This window comes from Arachis stenosperma, chromosome 9 (genome assembly GCF_014773155.1).
Source record: "Arachis stenosperma cultivar V10309 chromosome 9, arast.V10309.gnm1.PFL2, whole genome shotgun sequence".
Taxonomy (NCBI): domain Eukaryota; kingdom Viridiplantae; phylum Streptophyta; class Magnoliopsida; order Fabales; family Fabaceae; genus Arachis; species Arachis stenosperma.
The window spans coordinates 159,692,014-159,706,637 of record NC_080385.1 but is presented as its reverse complement, the minus strand read 5'-3'; the positions used below and the strand labels follow the sequence as shown (position 1 = coordinate 159,706,637).

Here is a 14,624-nt window from a genome sequence, read left to right as displayed (position 1 = left end):
TTGTGTTTGCATGCTTTTATTTTGCGGGTAGATAGGTTGGTTTGTAGCTCTTTGGCTTCGTGTCTCCTCCCTTTAGAGACCGTATTTTTTTATTTTTCTTTTCTTTTTTCTTTTTGTAGGTTTCTGTCACCTTTTATAAGAAAAAGAAAATGGCTTCTGTAGATGTTCTTTCTCAGTGGGTTGATGTTACGGTCCTGGGGGAGGAACCCTTGGTTGATGCTGAGTTTATTACTCACCTTCGTACTCACCACAGGGTTTGTACTTCGGAGGAGGACGAGCCAAAATATGAGTTGGTGATCCCGGGTCCGGAAGACCGGGTTTGTTTTGGGAGGGCCAATGAGGCGGCCCCTCATTTTTTCTTTATGTATGAGTGTATGATCACCCGTTTGGGTGTTTTTCTTCCTTTTTCAGATTTTGAAATATCTGTTTTACACCACTGTCGAGTTGCTCCTACCCAACTTCACCCCAATTCTTGGGGTTTCTTGAAAATTTACCAGTTTATTAGCCATGCTTTGGACTTCCCGACCTCTTTGAGGATTTTCTTTCTTTTTCATATGACTAAGCCCTTTAGTGGGCTAAACAACAAACAACAATGGGTATCCTTCCGAGCCATACAAGGTCGGAGGATTTTCACTCTTTTTGATGAATCCTTCCATGACTTCAAAAATTATTTTTTCAAAGTGCAAGCTGTAGAGGGTCATCACCCCTTTTTTCTGGACGACAACTCCTCTCCTCGCTTTTCCTTATACTGGCTGGAGGCTTCTCCTTGTGAAAAGTACAGCCTAGACGATCTGGACGAGGTGGAGGCGGCCATTGTGGGGTTTTTCCGAGAAGTGTAGGGGAGGGCCCCATACTTAGACACTAGGAAATTCCTCCAAGGGTCGCCGACCTTTGTTCAGTCGCAACTAGGTAGTATACGTATTCCTTTTCTTCCGACTTGTATTTGTCGACTTTTGGTTTTACCGACTTGTAACTTTTGCTAGTTATTTTTTTTTTTGCAGATATGGCAAGGAAGAATGCTCAGGAATCTTACCAGAGAGTTTAAGAGGCTAAAGCAAAGTCTCGGGCCAGGTCCGGTGGTGCCAGGGCGATCACCTCTCCTCCTCCTCCTACTCCTCCTCCTAAGAACGTGGGTACTCCCTCTCAGCCCATTGTAATTTCATCTTCGACCTTGTCTCGGCCACTCCCTTCTGCCCAACTTCTTCCTGAGCCAGAGAAGAAAAAGCGCAAAACTTCAGAGTCTGGCTCTTCTTTTGATGGTGGGGTTAAGGCGGATGCTCTTGCATTCGTCCGAAAGAACATCTATCCTTATATAAGTATGGATGATGTTTCTGTTCGAAACCACCTCACCACTCTGGCCGAGGAGAGTTTTAGGGCGGCGGGTGTTTGTGGCAAACTTTTGGACATTTTTGAGAAGACTCTCCTCAGCTCTTTGGGGGCAACCTCGAAAGTTGAGGAGTTGGAGGGGAGGCTTCTTGCTTTCCAAGACCAAGAGAGGGAGTTAAGGGAGGAGGTGGCTAAGTTGAGGGAGGAGAGGGATAGCCTTCGGGAGAAGGAGAGTAAGCTGCGGGCCCAATGTACTATGGAGGCGAGTTTAAGGAAGACAGCACAGGATAGTTACCAGAGTTTATTTCAAGATCTTGTGGCTATGAGGAAGGATTTGCTGAATTCTCGGAATGCGTACGCCGAGTTGGAGGACTCTATTGCTGATGGTGCCGATGAGTCTTGGAGAATTTTCCTGGAGCAAGTCAGAGTTATCGCTCCCGACTTGGATCTTTTTCCTTTACATCCTGATAAAGTCGTTATTGATGGTGCTATCGTGGATCCTCCTGTCCCCGAGGTTGTTTCCGAGTCAGAATTGAAGACTCGGGGGCAGAGGATTATTGAGTCTCCTCCTCGTTCCAAAGATGCTCCGAGTTCTTCAGTTGTTCCTCCGACTTCCTCTTCAGCTTCTCTTCCTGGTCCTGGTGGCGCTCCTCCTGGCTCTGGTGGTGGTGATCCGTCTACTCCTCTGCAGAAATAACTTATTTTTTTATGGCTATATGGGGGCTCGGCCTGTGAGTCCCCCCCCTTTTTTTAACTCATGTTGTTTGGTGACGCTTGAACAATTTCTTTTGGCCTTTTAATGGCCGTAAACAAAGTATTTCGGCAAGTGCTCTTTGAATAAGGGTTTAGATTAACAAAATAAATACCCTTTTTTAGATAAGGGTTTAAGTTACCTTATGCGTGTATGCTTTTCTAATTTAAAACCCTCTTGATCTTTCTCTGAAAAACCTTTCTTATTGGCTTGTCTTGTTTTTCCGAGCCTTTTTGTTTAAGGGCTTTTAGGCAGCCTTCAAACTTTTCTCAGGTTTTCCAATCTCTTTTTGTTATCCTTTATACTCAACTTTGCTTTAGTGAGTTTTTATGACTTAGGTTATTTTTGTGATGCGTTTTTCCTCTACTCGGAGTGCCATCTCGACTTAGAAGTCGGATTGTTCTCGAGTTTTTACGATCAACTCATACAACCTCTTTACGCCGACTTGTACCTCGTCGTTTTATCCTGACGACCATCTAGGTCGGTTCATGGGATTTTCACGTTTTGTCGAGCTTAAGTCGGCGCGTTTCGTAGAAAGACTTAGAAAAATAAAGAAGGATATTATAAAAGATATTGTGAATGAAAAAGATCTTTATTAATTGGGGAGGTACCTTCTTTTGCTACTAAGGGTCTTGATAGCCTATTTTCCCTTAGTCTCTACTATGATGCCTCGTTAAAAACCCTTCTCCAGAAAAAACCCTTTTGGGAAAAAATCAGGAAGTTGGGAAAAGAGTACATCAGGGAGTAGAGTTCGCTTTTAACTGTAGTACCTTTTCATGTTACAAGCATGCCACGACCTTGGTAGCTCAGTGCCGTTCAGGTCGGTCACTTTATAATAACCTTTCCCTAACACTTCCTTGATTTTGTATGGTCCCTTCCAATTTGCGGCGAGCTTTCCTTCTCCCGATTTGTTGACTCCAATGGTGTTTCTGATTAGGACCAAGTCGTCCGGGGCAAATGTTCTTTGAATGACTTTCTTATTGTACCTGGTAGTCATCCTTTGTTTCAATGCCGCTTCTCTTATCTGGGCACCTTCTCGGACTTCGGGGAGCAAGTCGAGCTCTTCTTTGTGTCCCTGTATATTTCCGACCTCGTCATGGAGAATTACCCTTGGGCTTTGCTCGTTGATTTCTATTGGAATCATGGCTTCTACGCCATAGACTAGTCGGAAAGGTGTTTCTCTTGTGGCGGACTGGGGGGTTGTCCTATAAGCCCATAGCACCTGAGGGAGTTCTTCAGCCCAAGCTCATTTTGCTACCTGTAGTCTCTTCTTTAGTCCTGCCAGTATGACTTTGTTGGCTGCCTCGGCTTGCCCATTTGCTTGTGGGTGTTCTACCGAGGTGAACTGATGTTTGATTTTCATACTGGCTACTAAGCTTCTGAAGGTAGTGTCAGTGAATTGGGTTCCATTATCCGTAGTGATGGAATAAGGTATCCCATATCTTGTGATGATATTTTTGTAGAGGAACCTGCGACTTCTTTGGGCGGTGATGGTGGCCAATGGTTCTACTTCTATCCACTTTGTGAAGTAATCTATCCCCACAATCAGGTATTTGACTTGTCCTGGCGCTTGGGGAAAAGGACCTAACAAATCCATTTCCCATTTTGCAAAAGGCCATGGAGAAGTGATACTGATGAGCTCTTCTGGTGGAGCTACGTGGAAATTTGCGTGCATCTGACAAGGTTGGCATTTTTTCACAAATTCTGTGGCATCTTTCTGCAAGGTCGGCCAATAGAACCCTGCTCGGATTACTTTCCTGGCGAGCGACCTTGCTCCGAGATGATTTCCGCAGATCCCACTATGTACTTCCTCCAATACCTCGGTGGTTCTTGAGGTCGGTACGCACTTTAACAATGGTGTCGATATCCCTCTTCTATAGAGGACATTTTTCACCAAAGTGTAATGTTGTGCTTCCCTTCGGATCTTTTTAGCTTCTTTCTCCTCCTTAGGGAGGATGTCGAATTTCAGGTATTCGACTAAGGGATTCATCCATCCGAGGTTTAAACCGACTACCTCAAGTACCTGTTGTTTATCTTTTATTACTGAGGGTTCCTGGAGGGTTTCTTGGATCAGGCTTCTGTTGTTCCCTCCTGGTTTGGTACTTGCTAACTTGGATAGGGCGTCTGCTCTGCTGTTTAGATCCCGAGTTATGTGTTTTACCTCGGTTTCTGCAAAGCGCCCAAGGTATTCCAAAGTTTTTTCCAAGTACCTCTTCATGTTTGGGTCCTTTGCCTGATACTCTCCACTTATTTGGGAGGTCACCACTTGCGAGTCGCTGTATATCATCACTTTTGTAGCACCGACTTCTTCTGCTAATTTTAGCCCAGCAATCAAGGCTTCATATTCTGCCTGATTATTTGAGGCTGGGAATTCAAATTTTAGAGAAACCTCTATCTGGGTTCCTCTTTCATCTACCAATATTATGCCTGCGCCGCTTCCCGTTTTGTTGGAGGATCCATCTACATAGAGTTCCCATGTAGTTGGTTTTTCCTCTTGATCCCCTGCGTATTCGGCAACGAAGTCGGCGAGGCATTGAGCTTTGATCGCTGTCCGAGTTTCATATCTTAAGTCGAACTCGGAGAGCTCTATTACCCATTGAACCATTCTCCCTGCAACATCCGTTTTTTGGAGGATTTGCTTCATGGGTTGGTTCGTACGGACTCTTATGGTGTGAGCTTGAAAGTAAGGCCGTAACCTTCGCGAGGCTACTACCAAGGAGTAAGCAAACTTTTCTAGTTTGTGGTACCTTAGTTCGGGGCCTTGTAGAACTTTACTGATGAAGTAGACTGGATGTTGTCCGACCTCGTCTTCTTTTATCAGGGCTGATGAGACAGCCTTGTTTGCTACGGACAAGTATAGGACGAGGTCTTTCCCAGGTACGGGTCGGGTTAGAATAGGAGGTTGGCTTAAAAACTTTTTGAACTCCTGGAATGCCTCTTCGCATTCAGGAGTCCATTCGAACTGGCATCCCTTTCTTAATAAGGAGAATAGTGGAAGGGATTTTAGTGCTGATCCTGCCAAGAATCTGGAGAGGACTGCAAGTCGGCCATTGAGCTGCTGGACTTCTCTAAAACAAGTCGGACTTTTCATTTCTAGGATGGCTCTACATTTATCGGGATTGGCCTCAATCCTTCTTTGTGTTAGCATAAATCCTAGAAATTTTCCTGCCTCCACCGCGAAGGCGCATTTTGCCGGATTTAGTCTCATCCCATGCAGCCTTATGGTGCCAAAGACTTATGAGAGGTCGGATAAGAGGTCGACTTCATTCTTGGTTTTCACTAGCATGTCGTCGACGTATACTTCCATTAAAGTCCCTAGGTGGGGGAAAACACTTTATTCATCAATCTTTGGTATGTGGCTCCTGCATTCTTTAATCCGAATGGCATGACCACGTAGCAATAGTTAGCTCGGGGTGTGATGAATGATGTTTTCTCCTGGTCTGGCTCATACATCAGAATTTGATTATATCCCGAGTAGGCGTCCATGAATGACAAGTATTGGTACCCCGAGCTGGAGTCCACTAGGGTGTCAATACTTGGTAGGGGATAAGGGTCCTTAGGACATGTCTTATTTAGGTCGGTATAGTCGACGCACATTCTCCATTTACCATTTTGTTTTCTGACTAGCACTACATTGGCTAGCCATGTTGGGTACTTGACCTCTCTGATGAAGCCAGCTTCCAGGAGCGCCTGTACTTGTTCTTCCACTATTAGGGCTCGTTCTGGGCCGAGCTTGGGTCTTCTTTGTTGTACAGGTCGGGATCTTGGATAAACCGAGAGCTTGTGGGACATGAGCTCGGGGTCAATCCCAGGCATGTCGGAGGCCTTCCAGGCGAAGAGGTCGGAATTATCTCTTAGGAGCTTAGTCAACCCTTGTTTTAGAGTTTCCCCTAGGTTGGCTCCTATATGAGTGTTTTTCCCTTCCTCTTCACCAACCTGTATCTCCTCGGTTTTTCCTCCTGGTTGTGGTCGCAGCTCTTCTCTGGCCTTTGCACCGCCGAGCTCTATTGTGTTAACTTCTCTGCCCTTTCCCCTTAGGTTTAGGCTTTCATTGTAGCACTTCCTTGCTAGCTTTTGATCTCCCCTTACCGTTGCTATTCCCGCTGAGGTCGGGAATTTCATGCAGAGGTGAGGGGTAGATACCACTGCTCCGAGTCGATTGAGGGTAGCTCTGCCGATCAGAGCATTATATGCTGACCCCACATCGATGACTATGAAGTATACTCAGAGTCTTTGATTTTTCCCCTTTTCCAAAAGTAGTGTGAAGGGGTAAAAATCCTAGTGGTTTTATTGGCGTGTCCCCTAATCCGTATAGGGTGTCGGGGTAGACTCTTAATTCTTTTTCATCTAACCCTAGTTTGTCGAAAGCGGGCTTAAAAAGAATGTCCGCCGAGCTTCCTTGATCTACTAGGGTTCTGTGGAGATGGGCATTTGCTAGGATCATAGTTATTACCACTGGATCATCGTGTCCAAGGATTATTCCTTGCCCATCTTCTTTTGTGAATGAAATGGTAGGGAGGTCGGGTGACTCCTCCCCAACCTGGTAGACTCTTTTGAGATGTCTTTTGCGAGAAGATTTGGTGAGTCCCCCTCCCGCAAATCCTCCTGAGATCATATGGATATGTCTCTCTGGGGTCTGTGGTGGTGGATCTCTTCTATCCATATCATCTCGCTTTCTCTTTCCGTGACTATCCGACCTTTCTATGAGATATCTATCAAGTCGACCTTCTCTGGCCAACTTTTCTATCACATTCTTGAGGTCGTAGCAGTCGTTTGTGGAGTGACCATATATCTTATGGTACTCACAGTAATCGTTGCGGCTTCCCCCTTTTTTATTTTTAATGGGTCTAGGGGGTGGCAATCTCTCAGTGTTACAAATCTCTCTATATACGTGCACTATAGAAACCTTCAGAGGAGTATAAGAGTGATATTTTCTTGGCCTTTCGAGACCGAGTTCTTCCCTTTTCTTGGTTTCCCTTTCCCTCTCTTTTGTTGAGGGAGGGGGCCCAGGTCGCCCACTCAGGTCTCTTAGTCTGGCGTTTTCCTCCATGTTGATGTACTTTTCAGCTCTCTCTTGTACATCACTTAGAGAAACGGGGTGCCTTTTAGATATGGACTGTGAGAAGGGACCTTCTCTGAGCCCATTGACTAGCCCCATTATGACTGCCTCTGTGGGCAGGTCTTGGATCTCCAAACATGCTTTGTTGAACCTTTCCATATAGGCTCGCAAAGACTCTCCGACCTCCTGTTTTATTCCCAGGAGGCTCGGCGCATGTTTTACCTTGTCTTTCTGAATTGAGAACCTCATCAAAAATTTCCTTGAGAGGTCTTCAAAGCTGGTGATCGATCTCGGGGGAAGGCTGTCGAACCACTTCATCGCTGCTTTCGATAAAGTGGTCGGGAAGGCCTTGCATCGCGTAGCGTCGGAAGCATCAGCTAGGTACATCCGACTTTTGAAGTTGCTTAGATGATGCTTTGGATCCGTGGTTCCATCGTAGAGGTCCATATCAGGGCTTTTGAAGTTTCTCGGAACTTTTGCTCTCATTATGTCCTCGCTGAAAGGATCTTCTTCACCCAAGAGTGACTCTTCTTGTTCGTCGCGGGAGTTGTGATTCTTGTGGGAAGATTCCAGCTTTAAGAGTTTCCTTTCTAACTCTTTTCGCCGTTCCATCTCCTCTTTTAAATACTTCTCCGTTTCCTTTTGCCGCTCCCACTCTTGTTCTAGCTGTTCCAGGCGGCTGTGGACTAACCCCATTAGTTCAGTTACGTGGGATGGTCCGCCTTTTTCTGATTCGCACTCGTCTGAGGAGTTTGCCTTCGGGTTTTTTACCCCGGAGGTGCCCTCTCTCTGCTGATTGTTAACCTCTTGGTGGAGGGCTAAGTCCATATTGTTATTACCTGTGTCCAGATTCTCTTGTTCGGAATCTGTTTTCACATGGCCTTCTTCGTGGGATCTGTCCGCCATCAATGGATGATCTCTCGGTTCCCCGACAACGGCGCCAATGTTACGGTGGGTAACCGGAGATGGACTGAATGGATGGCGTTGGCTGGCCCAAATGTGTGAAGGAGGAGGTTGCCGGATGAATGTGCAACTCGGGAGGCTCCGTCCGACTTGTTTGTGAGAGAAGAGGGGGTGGTACATGCAAAGACACTCCGATGCCTAAGTTAGCAAGAGTGTGAGCAGGTCTTGGGCTTAGAGATACCTGAGGGGTGTCAGTGTATTTATAGTGGTGAGCCAATAACCACCGTTGGAGTAGTGCCGTATCTTTAGGATGTTAACCGTCCCATTATCTCAGGGAAGTTAAAATATGGCTTTACGAAGCGGTTAGAGAGATTTTAGGGGCGGTTACTCATTTGAATGAGTGCTTATCTGCGAGCTAATCTCATGTCCGACTTCTTTAGAGTAGGTCGTAGTTGACACCGACTTCTTATATGAAGGTCGGTGTTTTGGGTTAGGCTTAATCCTTTAGATTAGGCCTTTTATTTGGACCTGGACCTTTGTTATTTGGGCCAGGGTATGAACAATACTATTGTAGTATTGTAAGACCCAAAGACAAAGAGCTAAAGAGGTACGAAGAGGCATCAAAATAGTAAATGGAAATTACACTATACATATAACGAATAATGCTTCGTGAGAAAACTCTCCGGTAAATAACCTTATCAACATCACATCACATTTTTAAATCAGAATTCAGAACAAGTTACAAAGGTAATATAATAATACAATTAACAAAAAGAATAAAAGGATGCAGAAGATTTAAAACTCGATATAATTAATTAATTAATTAAATAAACTTGTAATCGATCTTATGAACATAATATATAGATATAATCACCTCCTCTTGTTCTTGCTTCCCACCAACAAGGACAAGTAGAATAGAAACCTGAACAAGAAACCCCAAGCCACAGTGACCCACAAGCAGTTCCACTTGCTCAAATCCGTGACTCCATTCTGCTGCAAAATGTCAGCACCAGTGGTCAAGCACGTGGACGAAGTGATCTTCATCCCAAGGGTGTTGCTCATGCTATCCAAGAGCTTCAACTTCAAGGCCTCCGGCACTGACCCGAGCGGCGTGTTATCAAAGATCTGCACGCCTCTAACGAAGCACTTGACAGGGTCCTGAAACTCGTTCTGTAGAACAGCCTCATAAGGGTACTTCACAAGTGACATGTAATGGAACCAAATCCAGTAACTTGGAATCCTATCCCTGTTGATGAAGAAGCCACTGAAGAGCAAGAAGTACGCAAGAATTGCCACCACAATTGTGTATCCCAGCATAACATGAGGCACCACACCAGACAGAAATGTAACAAACGAGTTCCCGGCCCAAAATGAAGCGAATATTATCAAAAAGTAAAACAAAAAGCCCGAAATACCACCGTCAAGGCCCACGGCCCAAAACGTGATTGATGAGAACGCCAATGAGAGGAACAACAGCGAAGGCAACGAGACGAGAGCGTGGGAAACAAGATAGGAGGATCTTCTGTATGCGTTGTAAGCTGTTTCGCGCATGAAGATATAACGTTCTTGGAGGAACACTGGGAGCGCGTCTGCGGTGGTGTAGAAGGTGGTGGACATGGCGAATGCGAAGAACCCGAGCCTTTCTTGCACTCCTTTCGGGGAGTTATCGAGCTTCCAGAACATGGTTGCTAGGATGAATCCTGTCACCATAACCGCACCTAACCGAATCCCGAAAAGCTCTGGCATTCTTCGAGAGTTCAAGAACGAACGTTTTGATAGTGTGGCCATCTCCATCCAGATCGGGTTCGCGAAGGTTGGAACCATTGAAGAAGGATTTGAAGAATTCGTGTTGGTTGCGCTTGCGCCTGAGACTAGTTTCCCGCGCGAAATGCTTGCGCTTATTGCTTCCTTCAACGACATGCCGTTTTGGTCGTTGACGGTGTTGTTACTGTGTGCTGCGGGTGCAGGGTGCTTCATGGACTGCCAGGACTTGTTGAACTCTACTAAGCTTTTGGTTCCGCCTGGGGAACCTTCTAGATCCCGAATGAGGTCCAATGCGAACTCGGTTCGGTTCTCTGCGTCCGGTATAGGGTGTCCAAACTCCGCGAAGAACGACGGAAGCTGAGCCGGTGAGCCGCTGTAGACGGTTTGGCCGCGTGAGAGGAAGATCATTCGGTCGAGAAGCCCTAAGATTCGGTAACTCGGCTGGTGGATGGACATGATAACGATGCTTCCGCTCTGTGCGATTCTTTGTAGAACCTTCACCACCATGAATGCGCTCGTTGAGTCAAGTCCGGAGGTTGGCTCGTCAAGGAAGAGGATGATAGGGTCGTGGATTATGTCGATTCCGATTGATACTCGACGACGCTCTCCGCCGGATACTCCGCGGTGGCCTTCGTCGCCGATGACAGTTTTCGCCGCATTTCGGATACCTAGCTGGTCGATTAGTGCTTGGACACGTGCTTTCTTCTTTGATTTAGAGAGTGTGCGGGGCAAGCGGAACTCGGCGGCGAACATGAGTGTTTCTTCCACGGTGAGCATGGGGAAGAGGAGGTCGTCTTGCATCACGTAGGCGGAGATAACCTTCAGGAGGCGAGAATCCAGCGCCTCACCATTCAGTGCCACCGTTCCTTTCAACCTTCCCTTGGCGATGCGGTTCGCCAGTGCGTCGATCAAGGTGGATTTTCCAGAGCCACTGGCGCCAAGAACCGCCATGATCTCGCCGTCGCGAGCCTCGCCGGAGATGTCGTTTAGCAGAGTCTTGGTCCGTGAGAACATGCTATCTCCCACTGCCGGTGCTTCCGAATCCGCCGCCGCGCCAAGACGGCTCCGGCGCCGAGGAAGTATCGCCGAGAAAGTCAGTTTCCGACGGACTTTGACGCTGTAGGTCAAATTGTTGAAGGAGAGTACAAACGGCAGTGAGCGTGGCTCTATTCCGACGCCGTCGTCACCAATCTCGAGCGCTTGGTGCACCGGCGTCTCACTACCGTCGCCAACAACTTCCTTTCGCACGTCGCCAACGTGTTTCAGGAGCTGTCCCAGCGTAGGAGACCCGCCGATGGCGGCTGAACGCCGCGTGTAATCGTCGAGTTCCGTCATTCCAAAATACGGCGTCGTATTGGTTACAGGTAATGCATTGTCTGCTACAACGCGAGATGACATTGCTTCTTTCAGTTGACTGTGAGAGTTAACGTTGACCAGGTAGTTCGTTTGTATGTGTTAATTAAGATGCAGAAAGAGCTTGCAGTTAGAGAAGCCTGTAGTTAACGGCGTTAAACGGTGAAGATGAGAGAAGAGGAGACGAGGATGTTAACTGTAGGTCCTTTATAATTTAGGTTAGGTTTGGAAGTGCATGGTGTGTTGATGTGTGTATATATATGATGGGTTTGGGAAGAAGATTATTAAAGGAATTGAATGAGGGTGGATGGTATAGTGTGGGAGAGAGGTTATAGATATAGATATATAGGACTGTGGGTATTAATTTTGTGGTTTTGACTACTAAGTCTAAGATATGGGTGTTGATGATTTATTAGGTATTAAGAGGTGTGAGAGAGGTGACCTACAACTCCTAATTCATGGCATATGCGTACGTCTCCTTATTGTTTTGTTTGCCACTTTCCATACAGTCACAAAGGTGGCTGTGGGAAACATGTGAGGATTTGTTATTTGGTGCATTCATGACACATGGCTCCTCTTTTCCTTGGATTGATTATTCATTATTATTCAAACTAATGGTCCATTTTGCTTTGCTGTTTCAACTTCTCAGAATTAGGTTGGGCGTTGATCTACTTACTGTGAGTCCCTGGCGTAAGCTTTTTTAATACAATACTATACTATATGTATTAGTCATCTAATTTACTATTCCCAAATGCAACTCTTTTTTTGTTTGTTTTATTTCTAATTCGTTATTGTTGTCTCATTACAATAAGGTGCAATAATATAGCTTTTTAATTTCTCTTAGTGTTACCAAAAATGTCTATATATTTGAAGTGCGATTCTTATTTAAATATTATAGCAATAAGTTAAAATTTAATTTGTGTAAATAGTTTAATTAAATTCTCTTTTAAAAAATTTAAACAATAAATATTTATATTAAAAATAGTTTATAAAGTAAATTATTTTATGTTTACTTTTTTAGTTTTCAAAGTGTTTATTTTAAAAAAAATTATTATAAGAGATGCTATATTTTTTAATTTTTTTTATAAGCACTTAAATAATTTTTAAAAGGTTATAATTTAATTTTAAAAATTATACTAAATATTAATACTATAATTTTTTATAAATTAAAAATAAAAAAACTATTTATTGACCTATCCAAACTAGTTCTAAATATAATAATAAATACATTCTAACATTGTTTATTTTGAAAAGGAATAGTCTAATAATAATAATGGTTCAATTAGAAAATTAATTAGGAGTGAAGCTAACTCTAATTAATTGGTTAAAAAATAAATCTATTATAAAAAAAACAACTCTTCGTTATTCTAATTTTTTGAATTTTAAAATAAAAATAAAAAAATTGACTTAGTTGACTCATACTATAGTTAGTTTCTTAAATTTTTTCTAATAATAAACAATTTTTATTTTTTCTTCTTTTTCTCTTTCTCTCTTGTTTCGAAAGTCGCTTTCCTTGTTTTTACTAATCTTTTAAAAAATTAAATATCGATATAAAATATATATTAAAATAAATTAAACAATACATATATCTATATATAAATACTTAATGATAGATGCCAATAAATTATAACTCAAATAGCATAATTTCTCCATACTTATTTAAAAGATTATGAGTTTAAATTTTTTTATTTTCGGTAAAAAAAAAATATACTTAATGATAGATTTTTTGTATATACATGCTAATTTTGTTAAAACTAAAAATGTTTGAGAGGGGTTCTAGAGGTAATCCTAATTTGATTTTTCTTTTTAATATTCCCCTCCCCTTTTAATTTCTCTAGTTTATCCTAGTTTCCCCCTTAGTTCCAATGTACAAGTACTCCAATTTAACACGATAAGATTATGGACGTGGGCATACTAATTCTAGAAACATTCGTTAGATGGAACTTTTGTCTAAATATCTTGGTAACTTGTACTCTCAATTAAAATTTAGTGTTTATGTAAATAATGGTTGGTAGAAAGCTTGATCAACACAAAATAAAACTTGTGTGGTTAGGCTGTGCATGCATCTATTGTCTCTTGATATTTATTCAATGCAACTGCATATAATAAATTTTGTCAAAAGTATTCCTAGAAGTCGGTATACAATTAACTAAGTTGCAATTTTATAGAAATGACCAAATTTTAAAACTGCAGAAAAGAAATAAAGAACACATGTTACATGCATGTAAGTCATATGTATTTATTTATTTCAAAATAATCAATTCATTATTATTGTAACTCCAATAGAGACCCGAAAAAAAAATTAATTATTGAAATTTCAATTATGGATACATGAATATTTATATTCCAAAATACTATTTTACAAATTCAGTCTGTTATTAGGAGTTTGTTTTATTGCTTTACAACATTGCACGTTAATAGTGACTATTAATATGTTCGGTAATGTTAAAGAAATAAAAAATAATTCGTTTAAATAGTTTAAATTTTTTATTTAATATTTATTTATTACATAATATATTAAATAAAGTTAAAAATAAATCATTTTAATAATTTTTTTCTCGTAAGTTTTGGTGCGTTATGCTGAAAATTTAAGCAAAAGTCAGTCTTCTATCTTGTTCAATAGAAATCATGGTGATTGGTATCCAGCTATATGATTCAATTCCACCAATGCAAATTAATGGCTTACCTAATAAGAGTTATATATATACTAAATGTGTGTGCAAGTGCTATATGTATATAGAAACCAAACTATCCAATATGATATTGCAACAATAATCATTCAATCAAGGGTTTGTGAGGGTCAAAAAAAGCAAGCCACACACAAATGGAACTAGAGGAAGTGAACTATCACTATCAATTGTGCCTATCCAATATAGCTAGGAAGCCATAGATTGATTGCAAGGAAATTGGGTTAATGTCACATGGTCATTTATTGCTTGGTCTATTTCATATATGTGCGTGTGTGTGTGAACAAAAGAAATGTTATAATGCTAGGAAGAAATAAGTTAATTTTATTTAATTTAATATTTATAATTTTATGTATATAACATTTGTAATTACATATTAATTAGTATTGTTTAATTATTCTAATGGTAATTAAAGAATATAAAATAAAGTAGTTTTTAATTGTTTTGAGCTTATTTTTTTCATTTTTTTAAACATTTTTGTTGGTGTATATTAATATTTGTGAGGATGATAGATCAAACCAAATCATATATGCAATCCTATGAGAACAATCCCACCTTCATCGTACGGACCATAAGAATATAAAGGTCATGAAAGCAACGAATTATGAAATGACAGATTTATTATTAATTTTCAAGAAACTAAAACTTGCCCAACACTTCATGCAACCTTCGGTGATCAACTACAACACACATATATGATAGAATGTTGAATGAGTTTGGAGGAGGACTCAGGATCTCTGTGTGGGATGACATCTATATGAGATTTTGATGTTATAATGGA

The 14,624-nt window shown here is 42.0% G+C and overlaps 1 protein-coding gene across 1 annotated transcript; it reads right to left on the bottom strand.

Moving 5' to 3' along the window:
• Positions 1–8,646: 8,646 nt before the first annotated feature.
• On the bottom strand, positions 8,647–11,691 carry LOC130951460 (ABC transporter G family member 6-like). Its single transcript, XM_057880107.1, has one exon. It carries the CDS (start codon positions 11,199–11,201, stop codon positions 8,910–8,912), a length of 2,292 nt encoding a protein of 763 aa, XP_057736090.1. The 5' UTR covers positions 11,202–11,691; the 3' UTR covers positions 8,647–8,909.
• Positions 11,692–14,624: the final 2,933 nt, after the last annotated feature.